We start from the raw sequence: 22013 nt of genomic DNA on the forward strand, positions 1-22013 counted from the left end.
AGAATATATTACTACTTTATTCAAAAGGAACAGAAAAGTGACATCAAGAGAGCTCCTAAAAATTTAACACAGTAAGACTTGCTAGCCTATTAAATAGTACGATACAAATACAACAGGTGTAGAAAAACTTAGTATATGGCAAAAAGCATACAGCTGATAAACAAAATATGCTGTATCATCAAATACAGGAAGCTAGCCTTTCAGCAAACTCCGTTTTACCCCATAACGTAGTCAGAAAACTAGGAACCAATAAAATAAATTTGTAAAACTTCCTACTAACAAAAAAAAAGACCAAAACAACAAAAAACCCACAACCACTAGGCCATCCAAACAAGCAAACTACAACCTACTTCAAAATCAAAGTAATACAGGAAGTTACTCCACCTGCTCCTAAGTCTATTTTAATATTTGTAAGTACTGCAGCTATACAAATTATAACCACTGATGCAATTCACGTGCTTTAACAATATATGTATTCCACTAGAAAGACGAAAATATTAAGACTGTAAAATCAGTATCCAGATTATCTTTAGTATTCAACCAAATATGTGCTAGTGAAACCTGAAGACCTACAGGATTAGAACGTTACCCACCACAGTCATTAGCAGCTTATCAAACCACTGCAACTTCAGTTCTGATTTTGGCCACATATCTGGTCGTAAAGCTGTTTTCAGAAGGTTGACACAGCGGCGAGACAGCAACTCCCCAGGAGATCCAGCAGTGTTTGAGTTGTCATTTACCTAGCAATTAATCAGAGTTAACAAAATGACACCCTTTTGTAACCAACTCACTAAATTATTATGCATTCCAAGTAAGCATATAATTTCTTATTTCTGAAATGGATGAGCTCAAGTAGTTTTATCAGCATAGTCACAGAGTATTTCACTGCATAAAAAGCTGTCAACTAATAGTAAACTTCAGAACTGGTGTCTGAACTGCTAGCTAATTACCCCAAATCACCCATCAAAGGTATATGAAAAGAAGTTTAATCCACGCGTTATTACTACAACTCTGAGCATGCTCAAGATAGTTAATCTTTTCTGTTTGCAAGGTACCATAAACATACATCACCTTTTACTCAATTCATCTTTATACAAGAGCGTGTCTATTCTATGCAATGGACTGTGGTGTATATAGTCCTACATTACTTACCAGCTGAGTCTGCTGCAGAAGCCATAAAATTTGTCAGCTTTGAGCTACACCTAGCTAATTTTCCCCAATCTAGAAAAGTTAATTCTTAACAAAATTTCGTGAAAAGCTTTAGTTCTACATGCTGCATGAAAAAACGTAATTCATGTATTTGATCTTGAAAATACAATTACAATCATTATCCTTAGATACGTAATTGACATAGTCTTCCCTATTAAACTCTCTAAATATTCTTCAGGTTTTGGGTAAAATATTCTTGCCATTAAATCTAGGCAACAGAACAAGCATACTTTGCAGCATCGGGCAAATATATAAATGAATTAAAAGAAAACACTTATGGGAACTTTCTGAAGTCTTTGCCTGGCTCCAGCCAAATTCTGCTAGTCACATTTATTTCAATCATGTCACTCCTGATATAGTACTTGCTTGAAAAGAGAAAGTAAAGAACAAACAAAATGCTAGAAGTGGTCAACAGCACAGTAAATTGGAGACTCTTTCAATTTCAGAATTTGGATTGCAACCGTTCACATTCAACGTTTTAATTTCAAAATATATGCTCCCTGCATCAAGCTATAAACATGCAATGCCAACAAGAAGAAGCTAAAGCATACCTCTCATATACAATATCCATCATTTGTGAAATGAAAAACATGCAGAAACTGGTTATCAAATTCAGTTTCTTTCCTCCTTAGAATAAAAACATTTTACTTTTTGTACAACTTCAAATTAAAGTTTCTAACCTTTCAGCAAAAGAAAGTATATAAGCACTAGAATAATCCAAGCATAAAAGGACTCTTATAAAAAGAGGGGTTTATGGTTTTGGCTACTAATGCCTCATTGGTATTTGCATATCCGAATAAACATACTACCTGGCAAGCAATTCTAATCAAGAAATTCACAACTGTATCTGTATGCTGCTTGTCAATGGGCTTGGAAAGAAGTGCATCAGCTCCTGGCAAGGACTGGCTACGTCCAAATACCTGCATATATACAAAACACAAAAACCATAAGCAACGTTGAAGAAGGGTAACAACAAGCAGAACAAATTTTAAATATTTTCTAGAAGTATACCCTTCAATTCAGGGAGTTTTGAGTTATGGAAAAAACAAGTAAACTAAATTGCGGGTTATAATTTCAGAGCCTCTGAACAAAATCTGAATTTTTCTTACAGCACTTATTGCTCCTGTAGCTGTCCTGAATCGTTTTACTTCTTGGCCAGAATCAACAGACAATCCTCTTTTAACAGCAGATGAGGCAGAACTTGCTCCTTCTCCACTTGCACTTGAATCCATATCTGAATCTGGCTGAAATACCAGCAGTGTGCACATTAAAAAAAGCATTTAACTGTATAACAGTTCAATCTTTACCAGTTTATTCAGACTTCTTACCTGCTGGTCTTTAATTCTTTGCAATTCCCATTTAATAACTACTTCAGCAAGATCCACAGCTAATTTTCTTTGCTCTATTGTAACACTGGGAGTGAAGCCCAGTCTCTGCATGGCACTAACCATATGCTGAACCAAGTGATGTCTCACTGGATAATAAACCTGAAAAGATGGTTTCACAGTCATGTTAGCCATTAACCAATAAAATTCTACACAAAAACTACAGAGTCGAAATAATCCCAAAGTTTGCTTAATCTGTACCACATTCAAATTTTGTAATCCAGAAAAGTAACTGGTGCTTTGAAAATAAAATTTCGGCTACAATTTTCAGTAGTGATTACTGATTTCATGTACCCAAATGAAGATGTTCTTTTGAAGATACATGATTTTCCTCGAGGACCAATTATTCCAATTTTTTGCCCATCCTTTTAGAGAGCTGCAACTCACATTTGAACACACTCAGGTATTTTTTTCAAAATGCACTGAGGCATAGATTCCTAAAAAGGGACTTAAATGCATATTAGCTAGCTGTCACTTTGGATCATATTTTAATATGCATTTTCAAAAACACTCCTATATTGACATTCTGCAGCATTCCCCCATTTGTTTAATGTTTCCCAACATTCATTAGCTGGAGATAAAAGTTAACTAGGTAACCCCACAGAATATTTGAAGTCAAACAAATCAGGATTACGGGAGGATGGAAAAGAATATTGCTCTGCACTTTAAAAAACAACTCTTAAAGAATCTTCACAGCTCTGTTAAAGAGCGCTGCTAATGCACGTGCAATGAATTAATCTTGCAGACTTTCACCTAACATTTTGACTTCTAACTTCAACCATGATAAAGCTTAATAAGTGGTTTGCTATTTAACTTTCATAGCTGTTTTCAGTTTTACATAAGTATCTTTGCAGACAGCTGATGCCTTTTGAAGCTAAACCACATAAATCAGAATACATTACTTTCTAATCAAACTGCAGTTTACCTCCTTGATATGTGAGATACAGTGACTACCAGAATAACTGGTGCAAGTACCTTGAAATGTTGTACTATCAAGTGCAAAATATGTACTAGTTGGGGAACCGTATGACCCTCTTCCACAATGATTTTTCGTGTCCAGTGAGTCAGCATCTGATGTCCATCCTCCATTCGAGCAGGCACAGCTGGAGTCAGAATAGCCATCGCTTGCCTGACAATAGCTCGGGCCTCCATTGCATGAGCTTTTAGAAGACTGTGAAAAACCTAAACAGCAGTTTCTGATCAACATTAACATTATACATATTTACAAAAACAAAGCATTTATAAAGAAAGAGAAACTACAACACACATTTTCTAAACAACATGATTTTTTCCTAAAGGCCCATAATTAGGTAAATATATGACGATACTTCCTCATCATAAGAAGACAGCATATGCTTTTGTCTCCCCTAAGTTCATTTTTTCTTCCTCCCTCTCCACTGTCCAGTTGGAAGTTTTCCTTTGGTCCCCACATTGTGGTTCAACTGAAATGTCTGTCTCTCTTAAATGAAGAAACATTACCAATTTTGTTAATTCAACCAAAAGGACTTTTCATTGTCCCATTTACCCTCTCCGTTTTCACTCACCTTCAAACTTCTTTCTATACTCTCCTATCCCCAAATAAATTTGTACTAATTTTCGGCTTGCTGTGTCTGTATTTGTTTGTTGCATATGAATTTAACTGTTACTTGTATACTAAGTATCCAGAAACACTGTGTACCCTCTACTCTGCATTTTAAAAATAAAAGAAAGCACACTATAGAACTTATCAACATCCCTGAAACGTATGAATACAAGCCCACAATCAATACCTGCAAAACTATCTTCTTATGTATGGCAAATTTTGCAATGATGTGTGCCAAAAGCAGATGTCCACTGTATTTGCATGCTGGGTCCACACATGCCTTGGACAAGAGGCAAGGCCAAGCAAACGTCATTAGGCGTCGTAGTTTGCTGTTCCGGTTTTTGTTATTGTCATGAATGTGATGTGGAGCATGCTCAACCAGAAGTGTGGCAAATTGCAAGAGATATATCCTGAGGGAATCCAGCATATCAGCCTGTTTTTCTGGATCAAGTACCTAGTCCCAGAGATGATTAAAAGAGGAGAGGAGGAAGGTGAGAAATAACAAAACAAACAAAAAACCCACCACCAACCAACTTTATTATCTATAAAAGCAAAGTCCTAGTTTTTGCTTTTTGACTGTTTTTTAAGAAGATAAGAACTATAACCACATTTTTGATTCAGTTTAATACCCACAAAACAACCTCCTGAGGTGAGAACTTTTAAATAATGAATGAGCACATCTAGGAACTTCCAAAGTGCTAACCTATCAAAAAAAATTAAAAAACCCAACCCTCATCTTCAACAACACCTATTTTATAATTGCTAACTGGTTCAATGAAACCCAAGTGAATTACAAAGATACCAATGTTCAGTCATGGTAAGCTTTGCATATGAAAAAGACTAGAAATGGCCTTAGATGGCTGTAATTCCAAAGACAGACTTTCAAGTCAAAGACATCATAAACTGAAAATTGTAGTCCAATCCTACTGATGAATCTCACAACAGTTCAAAGTTATGATGCGATTTGATATAACTGATCATAGCATTTAGAAATAGCACAACCAATTCAAATCAGGATTGAAAAGCCAAATTTGAGGAACAACTTCTTGGTTTAGTTTTCAAAAACTTAAACGTAAGCAAGGATTGTTACCTTTGTTATAAAAACGCTAGTGATACTTTCTGGATTATCTCCTTCTGGGTTTGGGGGTCCCAACAGCTGTTCACCTTCTCCCTTTTCAAAACTGTACAAGAAAGCAGGATTCAGGATATGTTGTAGCACCTACAGAATATAAATAAAAAAACAAGTTATACTCAACTATCAGATTCTTCTAATGGCAGTCAACATTCAAGTAATTTCACATGCAAACCTTCATGTTAGACACACACACTGCATTACAAAAGGAAGCTATAAATAAAACCTTAAGAAACAGATACACACAAGATTTTTTCCCCCCCTCTTTCCCCACTCCAAGGGCAAAGATTCTTAGAAAGTGTAAACTAAAATAGTAAGCATTGAAAGCAAGATGAATTGCTGTCTCTGTTTATTACTGCTCTTCTTCAGGTATGATATTTTCACCTAAATGGCTCTGCCAATTATCAAACTCGTTGACATTTAAGTAAGCGGGTTCTGTTGCCCTAGTTTCCAAGAAGAAAATTAAACCTAAATACCAGGCTTCTTTGATTTAATTGCTTTAGTTACCTTGGCTTTGAGCTCATCTCCAAAGTTTGGATCATTGAAGTCTACAAACCGGAAGAACAAAGCCCGTTTTTGGGGAATACTGTAGTTTTTGGGAATCTCTTCTTCCATGTATTCCTTTAAGAAAGTCATATTGCAGAGAAATCGACCCGTAAAAGCCCGAAGCAACTGGAAGAGCAACTCTATATCACCATAATTCCTTCTGTGAAAACACATAAAAGAAAAAGCTGCTGTGAAAAAATACCCAACCAAACTACTATGCTGATGACTTGGTGAAGAAACTAATCTCGGTTTTAAATGAGCAGAGAGCCAACAGCAGGCAGTACCACAGGCATGGTTTTAGAGCTAATGGCAGTATTGTGAAATATATTAAACTTCCTCTTCAATAGCTGCAAACCCTTTTTAGTACCCCTGTATACCTTTACAGTATTTTCAAAATTAAAAAAAAAAGTAGTATACAAGCTATAGGAAATAAATGTTTTTACATACTTGCAGTAGTTCAGTAAGCAATATGCTAATAGCTTTGGTTCTTTCCAATTTGTTGCAGCCATATTCTCCTTACGATGTCTCTCCTGAAAAGCTTCACTCACCCATACACGTTTCAGCTGATTCACCAAGGAATGCTGATTTGCTAACCAACATTCATCATTCTTAACAATAATACTTATGATCTGTCAAAAGCAAAATAAGACAAATGCATAGTCAACAAGTAACAGATCTGTGAGTAGAAACAATAATATAAAAGCACTTCTCTAAGGTCAATTAAGGGCTCTAAAGAGTCAAATAAAAACTAGTTTAGATCAATTTTTAAAGGAATTTCTTTTTTTTTTTTAAGTTTCTGTTGCCATGTTTTCCTCTGGTATCTTACTTGATTAAAAAAAAGTATAGTTATTTGAGTATCTTTTCCCTTCCTAGAGAGACTCTGACTACAAACACTTTACATTTTTACAAGTGTTTTTTCTATGAGCTGTAATACGTACACACACAATTGAAAGCCTGTATGTAACAGGCCTGTAGCTAAAGAGGTTTTTAATCACCTAGTGCAGAGACAAACAAGAATAAATTAATACCTTGATAGCCTGAAACTGAAGGTCGAGACGCATTGTAGTAGTGCTTGGAGAACCAGGTCTAACAGCTGCTTGGGTACCAACAGGTAACAGCAGAGTGATAAATCGGTTAGGATTAGCTGCCAGTACATCTCGTAGAGGTTTGGCATCTTTATGTTTTAAGAAACTCTGAAGAAGGGGAAGAAATAATTTTACTAACAACCTTTAAAAGCAAACATACCAAAAGGCTACATAATCCTGTAGCTTTTATGTTCCTCACTAAAGTTGCAGAAGTTATATTTCACATATATAAAAATAACCTCTACAGCTTCAGTAATAATCCTAACATGATCTGGAAAGGTGTAAAATCAACATCTCAGGACAAACAAATACAAAATGGAGAATAGGCGCCCTACAGTCAGCGTAAGACCATGATTATGGACTACAAGGTCATACAGGGAAAAAAAGACGGAAAAGATTAAAAACTTTTCATGCATCAGATTTGTGAAGATGACGGCTTTTTCCTGCTCCCCTTCCCACACAGCTTACCATAAACATTCTGCTCCACTGTGGATCATTTAAAGTGGCTTCCATCATGAACAGCTCCACAGTCTGGGATGGATGACGTGTCAAAAATTTTATCAGTGGTTCCCTGAATGGACTGCCAGCCTGAAAGATTCATAAAGCTTAAATTAAAAATGAAGAGTACAGAGTATTTTCTACTAATTTACTAGCACTCAGAAAAATACATTTGACTTGACATTTATGCAGATACAAAATGTTCAGAACTTCTATGAAGAGGATTTATTAACAATTTCAAAACTTCACTTTTAAGAGTCTAAGACAAATGTTAACACCTCCTAACAGGCCTGAAAAGCATGTTTGTTTATTATAGCAAATGTTCCCACACCATGTTTAAAATATTATAATTATTATATACTCATGTTTAAGAATACTATAAAGCAAAAATATCAGCAATGTTAACTTCCACTTTTACCTCAATTAACATTGCTCGTTCAGTTTTCATAACAACTTCCAGCAGAGGTTTAACCAAAGTCTGAGGGGCAGCTGGGATCAGATGGAATAAATTTATAATTGCTGAACAAATCTTCATTTCCTACAGGTAAAAAGAAACACGATTAAATTAATATTACCAGTTAAATATATAAAAACAGTATCACACATCCTACCTTTTTTTTTCCTCTCTATATTAGCGTAGCCAGCAACCAAACACAAAGGGTTAACATATATACAGCATCTACTTACCATGATGTATGGAGAAAAATTCTCTTGTAGAAGTCTGCCCTTCCCCCCTTGTAATATCATGGTTTAATTTTATTTTCTTTGTCAGTATAGTGGTGTTTTACATGTAAGAGCTAAACACTGTGTAATAATAATAGCGATGGGGGAGTTACGGACTGCTCACTGCACTACACCAAGTGGCTCATCCATCAAAAAGCCAGACCTTCCTTTTAAATAAAATTTCTCATATACACCCCACAACCCCAGACTAAACATGAAGAAAAAGACAGGCAGCTTTCTCACAGCACTGTTCAGTTTATCTTGCAAACAGCTGGTTACTTCAAAGAAAAGTCAGGTCTCTTCTCCCACTAGATATTAAATTCTTCTGAAGTCCAAAATAATTTAGTAGCTTTCTTTCACTGTATAATTTAAATGAGGACTATATTTCAGTTAACCAGAGTGGGCATTTTCTTCAGTAAGAAAAGGGAAAGGAAAAAACAAAAAACAAAAAATATCCACCCTCATCATCCCTCTAAACCCAATTTCTAGTACACAGTATACAAAAGAATATTATCAAGTGCATTGCATTTCCTCAACTGAATTTCAGCACAAAGTGTTAGTTCCCACTCCTTTAACATGATCTGCCTAGACAGACCCCCCACAAGACTACTCTCATGGTTTGAGGTGCAGGACTGAGAACACGTATAAAGTCTTTTGAAAGCACTCATGCCTTCACAGAAACTAAAAATCCTGCTCTTCCTAGTACAAACATGCTTAACATCCTTAACAGCAATGTTATCAAAACAACTCTGCCACAGACAAACAGAAGACAATTCACAGCACTGCACTCAAAGGCACAATGCACTCTGCCCAAAACACAACAATAAAACTTACAAATCACAGTTTAAAAGAAAGAAAAAGAATAAAAACAAACAAAAAAAACCACAACAACAAAGAACTTCCTGGTGCCTCCACTGAGTTTCTCACCTCTACCCCTTCCGCAGCAGGCTGAACCAAAACAGAAGTCACAGCATGAAAAGAAAAAGCCCACAAAAATATCAAATAAATCAACAAATCAGTAAATGCTATTCTTCAGGTTGCAGTCAGAAACTGACTTCAGTAGGGTTATTTTCTCATCTCAAACTGAAAGAATGGAGACAATGAGTATCTCCCATGCTCTGAATCGCTCTCCTGAGAATTAGGATGAAAAGCATCCTTTCTTCTACTTGTACATTGTTTAGACATAGCTTCTCAAATATTTGTACTGAATAAAAAGATACTAGAGATGATTTAAGTTGGGGAAACAATATTTTAGCATCTTCAATGACAAATTTGTCCAGCATCAACTATGAAACCACTTTCAATACTTGAACTTCCAAGCTATACAGTCCTTCTAATAGGCTGTAATGCAGAATTTCCACCATGGTGCCACTGTTCATGAGAGGGAAAGTCAGCGGCAACCATCTATTCAAAACTTGTTTTTTTAATTACTGGACATGACCTAAAAAAACCAAACATGCCTTTCCTTGGGAGGCAAGGAGGAGAGGAAGAAGGGACTTAAATCAAAGATTTTGCTCATTGGGCTAATGAATTAGATCTTAATCGCTACTTATTACGTTATAATTCATTCATTTATCTAAGCAGCCAAGTCACAGTTCAGGAACACAGTAGCACTGTCGTAAAATTGTTTAGGTGAACGAAGAGCTTAGTTATTCTGGCATCAACGTGGATCTTTACAATAGTTAATTATTATGCAGCATTTTTAACTGAAATGTCTGAAGTTTTTAGTTTTTCTAGAACAGCCGTTTACATATGAAAACTCATTCCATAGACTTTTGGACTGTTTCATTAAGAAGCCTTGCTCACTAGCCACTACATGCACTACGCTGGAAAACTGCGTGACACCAGCCTCACCATCAAATAGCACCTTCATAATGTGCTGCTGGAAAAAGAAAAAAACTCTTTAGGTCAAAAAAGTTATTGTAACAGTACTCCGTACCTTTTCAACTAGCAAACATAAGGCTTTCCTGACCAATTCCATTCTCCGCTGTGTGATTACCATCTCCTAGATCTAACCGCTCACTCAGTCTGAATGATGCAACCTACTTCAGAAACACTCCCCAACATTGCTTTTACGTATCTCAGATTTTGGAATCTCACTATGGTCAAGAAGTAAGCAGAGTAAGTGAAAGGCCAGCTACAGTAACTCTGACCACCAGTTTCATCATCCTAGTTTTTCCACATTTAGAAGATACAATTACAGCAACAGGGCACTGTACATACAGACATATGAACACAGACTGCCATAGCAATTGTATAAAGACCACACTGCCTGTGCCCTCCTTCAGTTTCCTTCAGTTTCCTAGAGTTTTTATTTTCAAGGAAACTTTAGAGCAACAACTGGGGGTAAAAAAGTAGTATTTCAATCAGCTTTGCAGTCACACAATTCTATTTGAAAATGTTTCCACAGACTTTTCTCCTCCCTCAAGATGTGACACTAGATTCCTTCTCAAGTGTCTGGTGTGCACCTCCCTCTCAACATACATAGGTTTTAAACCAACACTAAAAAAAAATTAGGTTTAGGAGACTAAACACACAGCTACATAGAAAACATCAACAGAAGACATTAAAAGCAGAAGAATTCACAATTAAATGTGATTTAGGGACAAATAAAAACTGTTCTAGAGGTGCCACACTGTGGTTTGAAAGACTATTGCTATAAAAAGGTCTGCAAGATATCTGTAATCATCAGGCTTGAGGAAAAGTGAATCCTCAAAGAAGAATAAGAAGACCTTAGAACCACTCTGACGTGAATAAAAGGTGTTTAACCGAAAAATGCACAGTTTTTAAGTTTAAACATAAGAAACAAATTCTACTCCGTTAGAGAACATCTAGGTCAAATACAAAGCAATGACTAAATTCAGATTTAAAAGCTCTCTTTGCGATGACAGGAAAGAGTAATGAAAAGCCATTAAGCCATTTCCATGTTTTGAGGGAAATAAAAAGCCAATCTAATTTCATTCAGATTTGAAAAACAAAGAAATTAATAAAATTCCCCCCAGTTTTTTCCTATTTGCAACAATAAATCTCAACACTTAATATAAGTTATTAATAAAATCTTAATAGAATTATGGGACTTCTGGTAACCTACATGAAACACCACTGAAGCAGGAATTCCCTTCAGTGCCATATTGCTAAGAGCACACAGTGTTGTCATTACACTGTGCAATTTTCCATTTATAAGAAAATTGATCAGCTTCCCACAGTTCAACATTGAGGCCATTAGTTTGGGTGGGAGAGAGATTGTAATGTAATCTCAACTGGTAAATATTGAACTTGTTTTTCATAAATGATATTTAAAATTAACTGGGATTATATTATTATTCTGTATAACTTTCAAAAGACTCTATTATGAACATCAAGCATATTAGTGAAAAAAGAGGGATTATGCTGCTGAGCTCATCAGCCATTCCAATGAAGAACAGATTTCTAAGCAGAAAATCCTGAGGGAAAAAAAAATAAAAATCAATGAGCTGTTCCCACACCAACCTGTACAGAATAGGCTTTAAAGTAACCGTTGTCAGCAGATAAGAAGCTCCTCTTACTAAGATTCGTAACAAATATTCAATATATATATAATTTCATTAGCTTGTAACAAAACATCAGTGTGTAATCAGTTATGGCAAAATTTACAACGGAATGAGTTCTTCAATTCCAAAACATTAATACTATTTATTTCTTGTCTTCCCACATAAAAGCATTCATTAACTTACGTTTCCATCACTCCGTTGTCCACCTTTGTGTGTAATAACTACAACTTCCATCCATTTACGCAGGTGTTGCTATAAAGAGAGGATAATTAGTATTATTCTTCTAATTATACTGTTTCATTTTAGCAAGTGACAGCACATACTACAAAAAAGTAGTAGAGGTAGAAATGATTGTTTGAAAGAAACAAATGGAAAAATGATTAGTTATTTTCATTCCCTTAGATTGAAGAGTTTACTATTGCTGAAAGTCCTCTCCATATTCAAGAAAGCAGAGGTTATAAGAGTACATACACTAAAAGGCACAAAAATCTGAAGTCTGATACACAGTGATGATAGGCATACACTGGTTTAATGATTTGCTTGATACGTATGCATTTAAATACTTAAATATCCATGGCAAAAGGATAAACAATTCACACACACAGTTTAAAAACTGCAAATAAGAAGGGCAATACCTTCCACCATTTTATAAATCAAGAAAACACCAAAACAGACTTAGCCCACTAGGAAGTAAAACATTTTCAAGGGTTTCCTTAGTATATTATACTGCTGGCACCTTGCTTGAAGATAAATTTGTCCAAGCAGATCTTAGCATAACTAGGTATATCTTCACTAGAAAAGAACTCCTCTTAACTTTCTGGATTAAATTTCTTCAGAAATTAACTCAAAATGTTTTAAAAATAATTTCTATTAATTGTAAAACAAAAATCTTTTACTCCCAATATATACATTGAGTCACTACTGAATTGTTCTTTGACTTTTCAACAATACAAATATTAGCTAAAAGAAAACTTCTTCTGGAGGAGCCAAAGAAAACTTGACTGGGCTTACCATCATCTGATCACAAAATTTATCATTAAAAGAGTTTGGAAAAAGTCTAGTGACAGATGTCAGACGATTCACAACATTCAGTGTCAGACTTCGATAGTCTCCCAACATCATAAGCAATGGTCTCATGTGTGTATGAATTTGATCAACTTCTATGGTAGCTCCTTCCAAGAACTGCAAGAGAGTACAGGATTACGATACAGATGGAGAGCTGAGCGACTTTTATGTAAGCATCTCTCAAAATAAATTCTGCTGACTTGATTTTTCTTCTTTTATTTTGTACTTTCAGAATGCAATAGCTTAAACAATATTTATTGCTGGAAATATATATAGTGACAAGATGGATTTGGGAAGCACTTAAGTATTTCTGAAGCACAGTAAGATATTCCATAAAATAATCAAGTAGGAGATCTTAATTACAGATGGACTGAAAAACTGCCATAGCTATAAATTAAATACACAGCCATGGACAAACTACTTAGACACTGCTTTATTAAGAACTGCCTGTGAATCTAGCCAAAGGCAACAGAGCAAATTTCTGTGTTACAATCTGCATGCATACTGAGTAACATAAAAGACCAAGAGAACCTGGCTGCAAGCAGCCAGAGAGAATGTTTCCTGTCATAACCAAACATCCGGTGGGCATGGTTTTATCACAGGAAAAAATAATCAGAAAATATTTTATACCAAATGCATAGGTCAGAACAATCCTTATTTGATCCCTCTTACCTCTCAACCCAACTGTATTGTCAGCAAGCCATAAAAAATAAGTACATTTCCTTTCATGACCAGAGTGACATGAAAAGACAACACCTGACCTAATCAGGCAATAGCCTAAACAAATGTAAACCACTATACTGTAGTTATATTCCCTGTTACATGCCAGCCAATCTACGCACCATTACAAAGAGGCTATAAGTATTTTTATTATCATTTTCTGTACTTAGAATAATGGTATTAAAATCTTGCTGAATCAGAACTAGGCGTATCTACCGGGCAACAAATCATGATGACAGAATATCCTTTTCCCTGTCCCTCCAGCTTTTTTACACTACAACCTAGCATCCACAGAACAGACAGTGTAGTGTAGCACCACGTAAGGATACTAATTCTGACCTTAAAAAGTACAGCCAGTCCTGTTCCTTAGGGTAACTGCCATACCGTGATACAGAGTCTAACTCTGCTGTAATGCTTAATTTTCCAAAACAAACTATGGGGTGTCTACCACTTCTTTTAGAAACAAAGACAAAACACAAGAAAAGCTTTTACACTAAACCCAGGCACGCACATTTGTGAAACTGCTGGGAAGGACTGACATTGTTTATTTAGAAAAGAAGATACATTTACAAAGACCAGACAACCAGGAAGACCGAAAGACTGGACAGATAGAAAGACTGAAAGACTCGCCATAGTCCTTGTCCAAGAGCTTGTAATGCTTAATTTCAACCAGAAGAAATGTTTATGGCTAAGTTCAAACTCCCAAAAAAACACATATGACAGAAACTTAATTATACTGATGTCACTAACAAAAACTTAACAGAGCAGCCATTATTTCCTGTAGAGAACTTTCCCAAGAAGCTTTGTAACAAGGAAGTAAAGCAGAGAGAACAATGGGCTCAAAAGCAACATCGTTTAATACACTAACCTTTCTCATGCATGCTTCTCCTGCCTCCTGCAATTCATTATTTGTTGAATTAAGTGCCTTGAAAAGTGCAGCAATGATTTTCTCTCTCGACTGAGGCAAGTAATTGCAGGCAGCTAGAGCATCTGCAAATATCAAAGTAAATTTGTTCTCTTTGTTAACTCAATTTCAAAAGAGAGGGGGGAAAAAACGACTAATTCTACATTTCTTCTCTTCAATTTTCTTTTATTTCATCTTAAATTACAGACAGCTAAAGCACAGCATGCTTTGTCAAAAGCAACAGGCATCATAAAATAGTAGAAGAATAGAAATTCTCTTAACAGTGTTCTAAAGTTTTCCTAATGCTATATGACATAATTAATCTAAAAATATTTTGGGTTTATTTCAGAAACTAAATCCTAGTCATTAAGAAAGCAGTGATACTTTCCCATTATTCTCCATTAAACTGTGACCTCTAGAGAGCAGTCATCAGTCTTCGAGCGCTCAAGTTTTCTGCTGATCTTGGGAGAAGACTGCCTATTGCTCACAAGGACACTTATCTACATCAAATTTTGTTTAGGAAGTTTTACTTACTTAAGGCTGCAATTCGAAGAGGTACAAGTGATGGAAGACTTTTGTAACAAGGTAGTTTCATCAAGGCAGCATCTTCAGCCTCACACAAATTCAGTAACTAGGAAAAAAAAACCCCAATCATTTTCACATAGCATTGTGAATCACGTTTGAAACTGTATTATCAGTTACTTTTTGAGTGTTGTTTCCTCAAAGAGACAAGTTTATGCAAACACTCTAATCGACCTCCAAATTTTACCAGCAGGCAAAAATTTTACTCAAAATTAGGGTATAAGTTCCCATGAAAACTGCTGGTGAACCAGAAGCAAGAGAGCCCATTAGCATTGCCACCAGAGAAAAGTCTGGCAAAAATTAGCCATTTTGCATTTTGTTGGCCAATACATAGCTCATCTATTTGCAAACAGGCTCCTCGTATGATAAAAGAATAGGTCTACAGAAAAGCTTGTCTCCTGAATGGCAGTAACAGTACTGAAAATATTGAGGAAAGGGGCAAGAGAACAGAAGGAGATTAATAGGGAAAAAAAAGTGCTGAAAACATCTTTAGTAATTCTAATGGTCATGGGTCACTGCCCAGAGGGACAATTCTTTCCTACAGATGTCTCCTCTTTGCAGGCAAGTATTTTCAATATATGTATGCATTTTTTCTTAGAAAACACTGAACAGGTTGAAACAAAATTATCCAAGTTAACAATGTCCAGGTTGCACCTATACCCAAGAATGCTATTAAGATTCAGACCTTCACAATACCAATATATCACTTACCTTTAGAGACATTTTTTGCTCTACAACACTTTGGTTTTGTCTTAAGGAAAAAAATAGAGGATCCTCTGCATTGACAACTATACCCCAATACCTGCCTTGATAACTGCAATTACCGTTGGTATCAAAAACCTTCTGAACTTATGTCTGGGCAAGACAGCTAGGAAACCAAGGGACTAGACAGTTTTTCTAAGTTAAATCTACACACTAGTTTTGTATCTGATTTTACTCAAACTGTTAGGGATTCAAAAACCTTAACAAACAATATCTATGTTTTGGTGCTACAACAATTTATTTAATAGATATACCGTGAACAAAATAAGGCCTAAATATGAAAGTTAGCACTACTAGGCTAGGAGTATAAAACCAAAGTTCATTTAATATATTTCATACACATTAGAATATTCTGCTTACCTCAGGGCTATTACGTTGTAGGTAAAGGCAGACCTCAGTTCATGTTTCAGAAAGTAAATTCTTACACATTTCAGTGAAAGTTTAAAATGTACAGAAAAAATACATATTTTTAACAATGAAAGTTCTAACACCATCACTACTTAAGTATCTACATTCCAATATGAGAACGTAAAAAGAAAGTACCTCTGTGTAGAAAACCTTGTGTTCCACAACATTTAGATCCATTGTAAACAGTCGGGGTTGCAGGGTTGTGCAAAATGTATTTCCCTCCATCAGGCCAATCTGGGCATTTGCAGGTTGATGCCTAAGTAAATGCTTTTTAGGAGGAACCATGTCTTGGAGAACCTACACAATGCAATTTAGATTACTGAATTAGAAGCCTCTTCAAATGACCCCACAGACCTAGCCACTAAGAAGACATCAGTAGACATGGCGGCATGTTTCTATCCATTTGCTATTGTGGCTCCAGATGTACCTCTTTAGAAATCACTAGACAAGGAGAAAAGTATTTCTCTGAACTAATTTAATTCACAGTCAGTTAGCAAAATAACTCAGTATCTGTAATGATTACGTACTGTCTGTGAACAGATCTATGATATTTCATAACTTCACATAAACATTGTAAACAACAAAGAAATTCATAGACTTAAGCATTTCGAATGTTCAAGACAAGAAACAAGAATATTTTAAGCTCCTAAAACATCAGAAACACAAAAACATTCATTTAAGTTTTTTCCATTACACCAACTTCTCACTCTCCTCAATAAACACCTTTAGCAAAATAAAATATCAATTAGGGGGCTTCTCTATATGTTCCCAAACTACAATAATGACATCTATAATTTCATATGTTGTGGTGGCCCTTAGGGCTTATGTTCCTTTACTTGTCTTTCAAGAGAATGAATGCTATTAGTTTTAAGGAGTATCTAGCAAGAAGTTATTTCAATCAGCCTTGATCTTTATGGTCTCTTTCTAGATAGGGAAAGGCGTAGCAATATGCCTCATATTTAGAGAGTAACACAAAATTGAGGTTCAAAATGCAGTATCTACCTGGTCTAGCCTATGTCTGATTGCTGGTAGGACAAGCAGTCCATAATTTCAGGAAGTAAATCAAACTGAAGACGCTATAAACACTGGCTAAGTAGTCAGGCACAGCTTGTATGAATCTCTCTAGTACTCCAGCCACAGTGTATTTTAGAACAATGAAACCTAGCAAACGACAAACATACACTATCAAAGCACTAAGAACTTAATTCACTAATGTGGGAAAATGTACTTAGAAAAGCATTTTGCAAATCCAAACTGGTAAACGACTTTAAACTCACTTTCAGTAAGTATTTCTCCTTACCTCTTTATGTGGCTCCATAATCACCGTGACACTTTTTCCAGTGACCTGTGCAAGTACCTGCAATGAATGCATGGCCTGTTTTCTCACAGTAGAGTTTGGAGAGGTTACTTCTCGAACGAGGTCATGTGTTACGTGATGGAAAGACTTTTCCTGTGCTACTAGGATTTCTTCTGTTTTTTCTTCATCTTTTAAAGGAGTTGCACATCTAATCAAAAGCTGTTCCAGCGTGGTCTTTGCCATAGCAACTGCTCCATTGGAAACCTAAGGTATCATAGATTATTTTTATTAAATAAAACTACAGAACAAAGATCACAAATCTACACACTACTTGTCAACAAACTTAACATTTGATTTTGACGAATCCTCTGCAAACAGCTAAAAACATATAAAGCTCATCAGAACACACACTCAACTAGTCTTCCCACCAATCATTCCAAAACCGTGAGCTGCAATGCAACACAACTTTATTAATGAACTCAGGCGATGGAACCTTTAGCAATGTTGTCACCATATGATTCACAATTGAGAAAAGGTCAAGCAGATGATTCTTTAGATGTCTGTAACTACATACAGCTTTTTGATAAGATGAACACCTTTCAAACTAAACATGAAGAGAAAAAAAAAAAACAACACACCCAACAGTGTTTTTCATGCAAGTGACAGTGAATCTAGTGTTCTTTCACTGATCTGAATGCAACCTGAATGCAACTTCTACTCTGAAAGATTAAGCGTAATTCCAACAGCTTTGGCAAATTTACATGGAAAAAACAGACCTCATTCATACCTTTAAGTCTTCATTTAAGTTAAAATGACTAAAATTCACTTGTAACTATCACAAATATGATACATTCTGAAGTTAAGTAAAATCAAGATTAGCAAGAGTTCAATCTGTGTGAATTTAATAACAAAAGTTTGTTTCCCCCATACTATTTGATACAATGCACTCATTAAATACCTCTCCAGTTAGATCCATCATAACAAAGAGAAGTGCCTTCAGGAAAGTCTGCTGGTTCTGGAGGACCCAAATTAGTGGCAGTCGTTCCATAAGAAATTTAATTGACACAACACCTCCTAGTTTAGCATACCAAGCTTGTTCATAACAGCAAGCACATAAACGTTCCACAATGTACGAAAACAAGGGAAGCTGACAAGCCTGGAAACAAAGAAATGTATCAGTTTCCTTTTTCAGTTCCCTGGTAGCCTCCAAAATTTTAGAAGCAAAATTGCATTGGCTGAAACTAGATCATTTAAATACACTTTTTTGAAAAAAAATTATATATATTACCCTTTCCTTTGAACCCAAGATAATGCTTGCAACATCAAATATCACTGCTAGAGCCACCTCTCCTATTTTGCAGAGTTCCTTCTCCTCATATGCCATGCAGATTGCTATGGCATCAATAAGCACCAAGGGATCCATGCCTTTTGACCCATTTTCTTCACTATGAAACATGGCTGTGCTAGGCTGGCTTCCAACCTGATAGCACTGCAGCAAAAAAGGACCTTGAATTTGTATTGGGGAAGAAATGAGAGAAAGGAAAAAAAAAGATAAAACAATGGATATTTCAATATGAATAGTCTTTCAATTAGATTTTACTACTCCTCTGACTAGCTGATGGCAAAACCAGTAAGCACTGTGTCTATTTGCATATAAATGGATTGTAAGGCATCCTTCACTCTTAGAAGAAAAAAAGATTACATCTACTTGAATATTTTCTTCTATGCACTAGACTATGCACTGCAAGAAGATTTAATTAAAATGAAGAATCATAAAAACTCAAGTTACATTAATGTGACAATGAAGAGTGATATGCTTATAGCACGTCTTTTCCCAAATTACTTGTCATAGAGTCCAACTCCAAACAAAAAGTTTACTTCCTAGATATAAGACACTGCAGTGCTAACATTTACTTAGTTCCTCTGACAGTCCTTCAAAACCGCAAGTGGAAACAACCCAATTAAAGACCATCTGCGAAGATAACTGTGTATATCAAGTTACACAAATGCTCTGAAAATACAAACTTTTCCAAGCTGGAATTATTTCATTGGCTGTAACATTTTAAAAGTGTTACTAGGTGATTGTTTTTTAAAGCTTGCTTAATGATTTTTCACTGCTCAAAAGAACTAAAACGTAATTCATCCATCAAACAAAAACCAGCATATCTACCCAGAAGCAACTGCAGTATCATGACTTTCTTAAAACAAATTACTATTAGAAAAAGTATAAACTTCTCCACCCCTCTCATGACAGTCCACATGATCTCTATTCCACTCTACTTACCACATTGCTGAGCGACTGCCACCATTGTATAATGGCGGATTAAGCTGGCTACAAAAGGCAAAGCACTAGGCCTCAGATCTTTGATGACTGCTGACATGAATGCCCCTGTCAATGCCTGTTCAAATGTTTTACGAGCTGGAGTATCCTGAGCTTTGTATCGATGCGAAATAATCACACTGGGTATGGACTTCTCAGTAAAGCTGAAAGACAAAATTAGGTTCATTATAATCCTAAACTGCAGTACTGGCAGCTCAATCACGAGCATTGTCAAGTACTTGATTTAAAGTTTGCTTTCGATACCTAACTCCTTCTCCACCTCCTATTGTCCCGTCATTTTGATAGAGCTAGACCAGTTCACTCAGTCGGTATTAATTTTGTCAACCACTGGTCTCAAACATGATGGATAGCTCAATTTCGTCAGGAACATTTAAAGCCAGTGGTTCAGAAGAAGCCACATATATTGCAAATAACAGGTATACAGGCATCACACTGCAACTCAATTACAGAATGTCATTCTCAATATTTTGACATTTTTCCCTTTTTTAAAATGACATTTGATTTTAATCTTGAAAGACTGAAACATTATTTATCAAATCACTGCCCAACACAACCTATTCATTGCAAAGCCATATTTGTGTCAAGTCTAACAAGTCCAAACTATAAAAGCTACTATGCTCTTTAGCTACATTTACTACACTGCAAGACTCGAAGTCAGCACACACTTTGCGGGCAAAGACGTCGAAGTTGTTTAAAAGCAATAAACTCATTAAGTAACAATGACTAAAATTGTAAAAGATGTAAAAAAAATTCAATAAAAAACCCCCACACTAAGACAAACGTAGGTTACGTGTGTGACTATGCTATAGTTTGGTCACTAAATGAAACTGAATTTTGCATCTCTTTCACTTTAGTAAAAAGTTAGATGTACATACAAAAATCACAATTTAATTGATCTTTAAAGCACAATTAAGCACCAGAATATTTCAACTATTTAACTATATTAAACTAAAATTAATTTTTAAAAAAAGTCTGATTATGCATTGGACTGTGATTAGGGGAAGAAAATTAAAGTATGATGCATTAACACGTCATTGGCATTAAATAATATGCTGACAAAATTCCTCTTACTGCAAAGTCCTGCATTGATTTAAAAGGAAGCAGGATAAATTAGTAGGTAAAAATCCTATGAAGAACACATTGCCTAGTCTAACCATTGCCTCTAATTTAGGTTATTCTAAAGACACTATAAATTTTACATACACATTTACGTTTAAAGAATTGTCATACTTGGGATGTGCAAGAAGTTGATATAATGCATGTTTATTATCATCCAGGCTCATCATAGCTACTAAAAAACACTTGATCACTTCCCACGCTTGTCTTCGATAATATGGTTCTGTATTAGCACTCTTCAAACAGTCCAGAGCAGTCTCAATTGCCTTTAATGAAAAGAAAGATAGATAGTAACCAAACACTTCCTGTTCTTAATATTTAAAATAAGGTGATTAATCAAGGGAACAATATCTTTAATACATAAAAGTAACTTTAGAAGTGTGTACAATTTGGACCAGGTTAAGAAATATAGAGAATGCCTGCGAGAGCGGACTCGAAACTATTATGGTATATGCTGTGCTTTTATAAATGCAAAGTTTCATGGCAGGTACATTTACTTCCACTGTCAGAAAGCATTTGAAGTCATGAGTGAGGTACACCTTCATTATCCCTCTGCCCCCTCAAGAAAATTTTCCTCACCTTCCCTCCAGCAATAATTGCTGTTCCTAATCCCTACATATGGTAGGTATAGAATGCATTTATTTATACACATATATAAATGGTACTAAAAAGAAATGTTCTATCTTACAAATTAATTTGTCATATTTTCCATGGAAATCAAGAGCTACATCACACATGATGATATGTCCTTGCAAGCAACTTCTGAACACCATTTACTTAGTGGAAATAGTACTCTTCTTTGCAAGAAGATTTATTTAATACATTTGAGAATAATTCAAATAATCTCTTCAGATATAAAAGCGATGAAAAGGGAGGTACATCTTTTTGGAAAATTTCTATTTTACATGTATATAAAAGACAGCTAGATACTTTCTATCCTTCCCCAAAAAAGAAAGGAAGACATTAAAAACAAATGAGACACACATTAAGTAAAAAAAACCACACAAAGATTGTTTTGGCATGCACGAAATAAGGAATTTCAATACCTGATCAACTGTAAATAAAAATGTAACCACCCACGCTTAAACAAGATTATGCAGAAAAAGGCTCTTTGTCAAACTGGGGAGG

General features: G+C 35.5%; 1 protein-coding gene across 3 annotated transcripts in view; it reads right to left on the reverse strand.

Moving 5' to 3' along the window:
* The window catches only part of TRRAP (transformation/transcription domain associated protein), a 96690-nt gene that overhangs the window by 52207 nt on the left and 22470 nt on the right, over positions 1-22013 (reverse strand). Inside the window, exons 21-44 of one of the 3 annotated variants that reach the window (XM_059826697.1) lie at positions 21000-21151; positions 19713-19912; positions 18717-18934; positions 18387-18584; positions 17432-17692; positions 16267-16428; positions 14914-15010; positions 14344-14465; positions 12702-12872; positions 11874-11942; positions 9240-9291; positions 9088-9110; positions 7856-7975; positions 7408-7527; positions 6883-7047; positions 6302-6483; positions 5816-6014; positions 5267-5395; positions 4364-4630; positions 3570-3776; positions 2538-2696; positions 2319-2453; positions 2019-2129; positions 594-740 (exon numbers count right to left, since the gene is read on the reverse strand). In XM_059826697.1, the coding sequence (XP_059682680.1) occupies positions 594-740; positions 2019-2129; positions 2319-2453; positions 2538-2696; positions 3570-3776; positions 4364-4630; positions 5267-5395; positions 5816-6014; positions 6302-6483; positions 6883-7047; positions 7408-7527; positions 7856-7975; positions 9088-9110; positions 9240-9291; positions 11874-11942; positions 12702-12872; positions 14344-14465; positions 14914-15010; positions 16267-16428; positions 17432-17692; positions 18387-18584; positions 18717-18934; positions 19713-19912; positions 21000-21151 (3666 nt within the window). Of the gene's footprint in view, positions 1-593; positions 741-2018; positions 2130-2318; positions 2454-2537; positions 2697-3569; positions 3777-4363; positions 4631-5266; positions 5396-5815; positions 6015-6301; positions 6484-6882; positions 7048-7407; positions 7528-7855; positions 7978-9087; positions 9111-9239; positions 9292-11873; positions 11943-12701; positions 12873-14343; positions 14466-14913; positions 15011-16266; positions 16429-17431; positions 17693-18386; positions 18585-18716; positions 18935-19712; positions 19913-20999; positions 21152-22013 lie in introns of all 3 variants that reach the window. The other 2 variants (XM_059826698.1, XM_059826699.1) reach the window with 2 other exon arrangements.

Source organism: Gavia stellata, chromosome 18 (assembly GCF_030936135.1).
Source record: "Gavia stellata isolate bGavSte3 chromosome 18, bGavSte3.hap2, whole genome shotgun sequence".
NCBI classification, from domain to species: domain Eukaryota; kingdom Metazoa; phylum Chordata; class Aves; order Gaviiformes; family Gaviidae; genus Gavia; species Gavia stellata.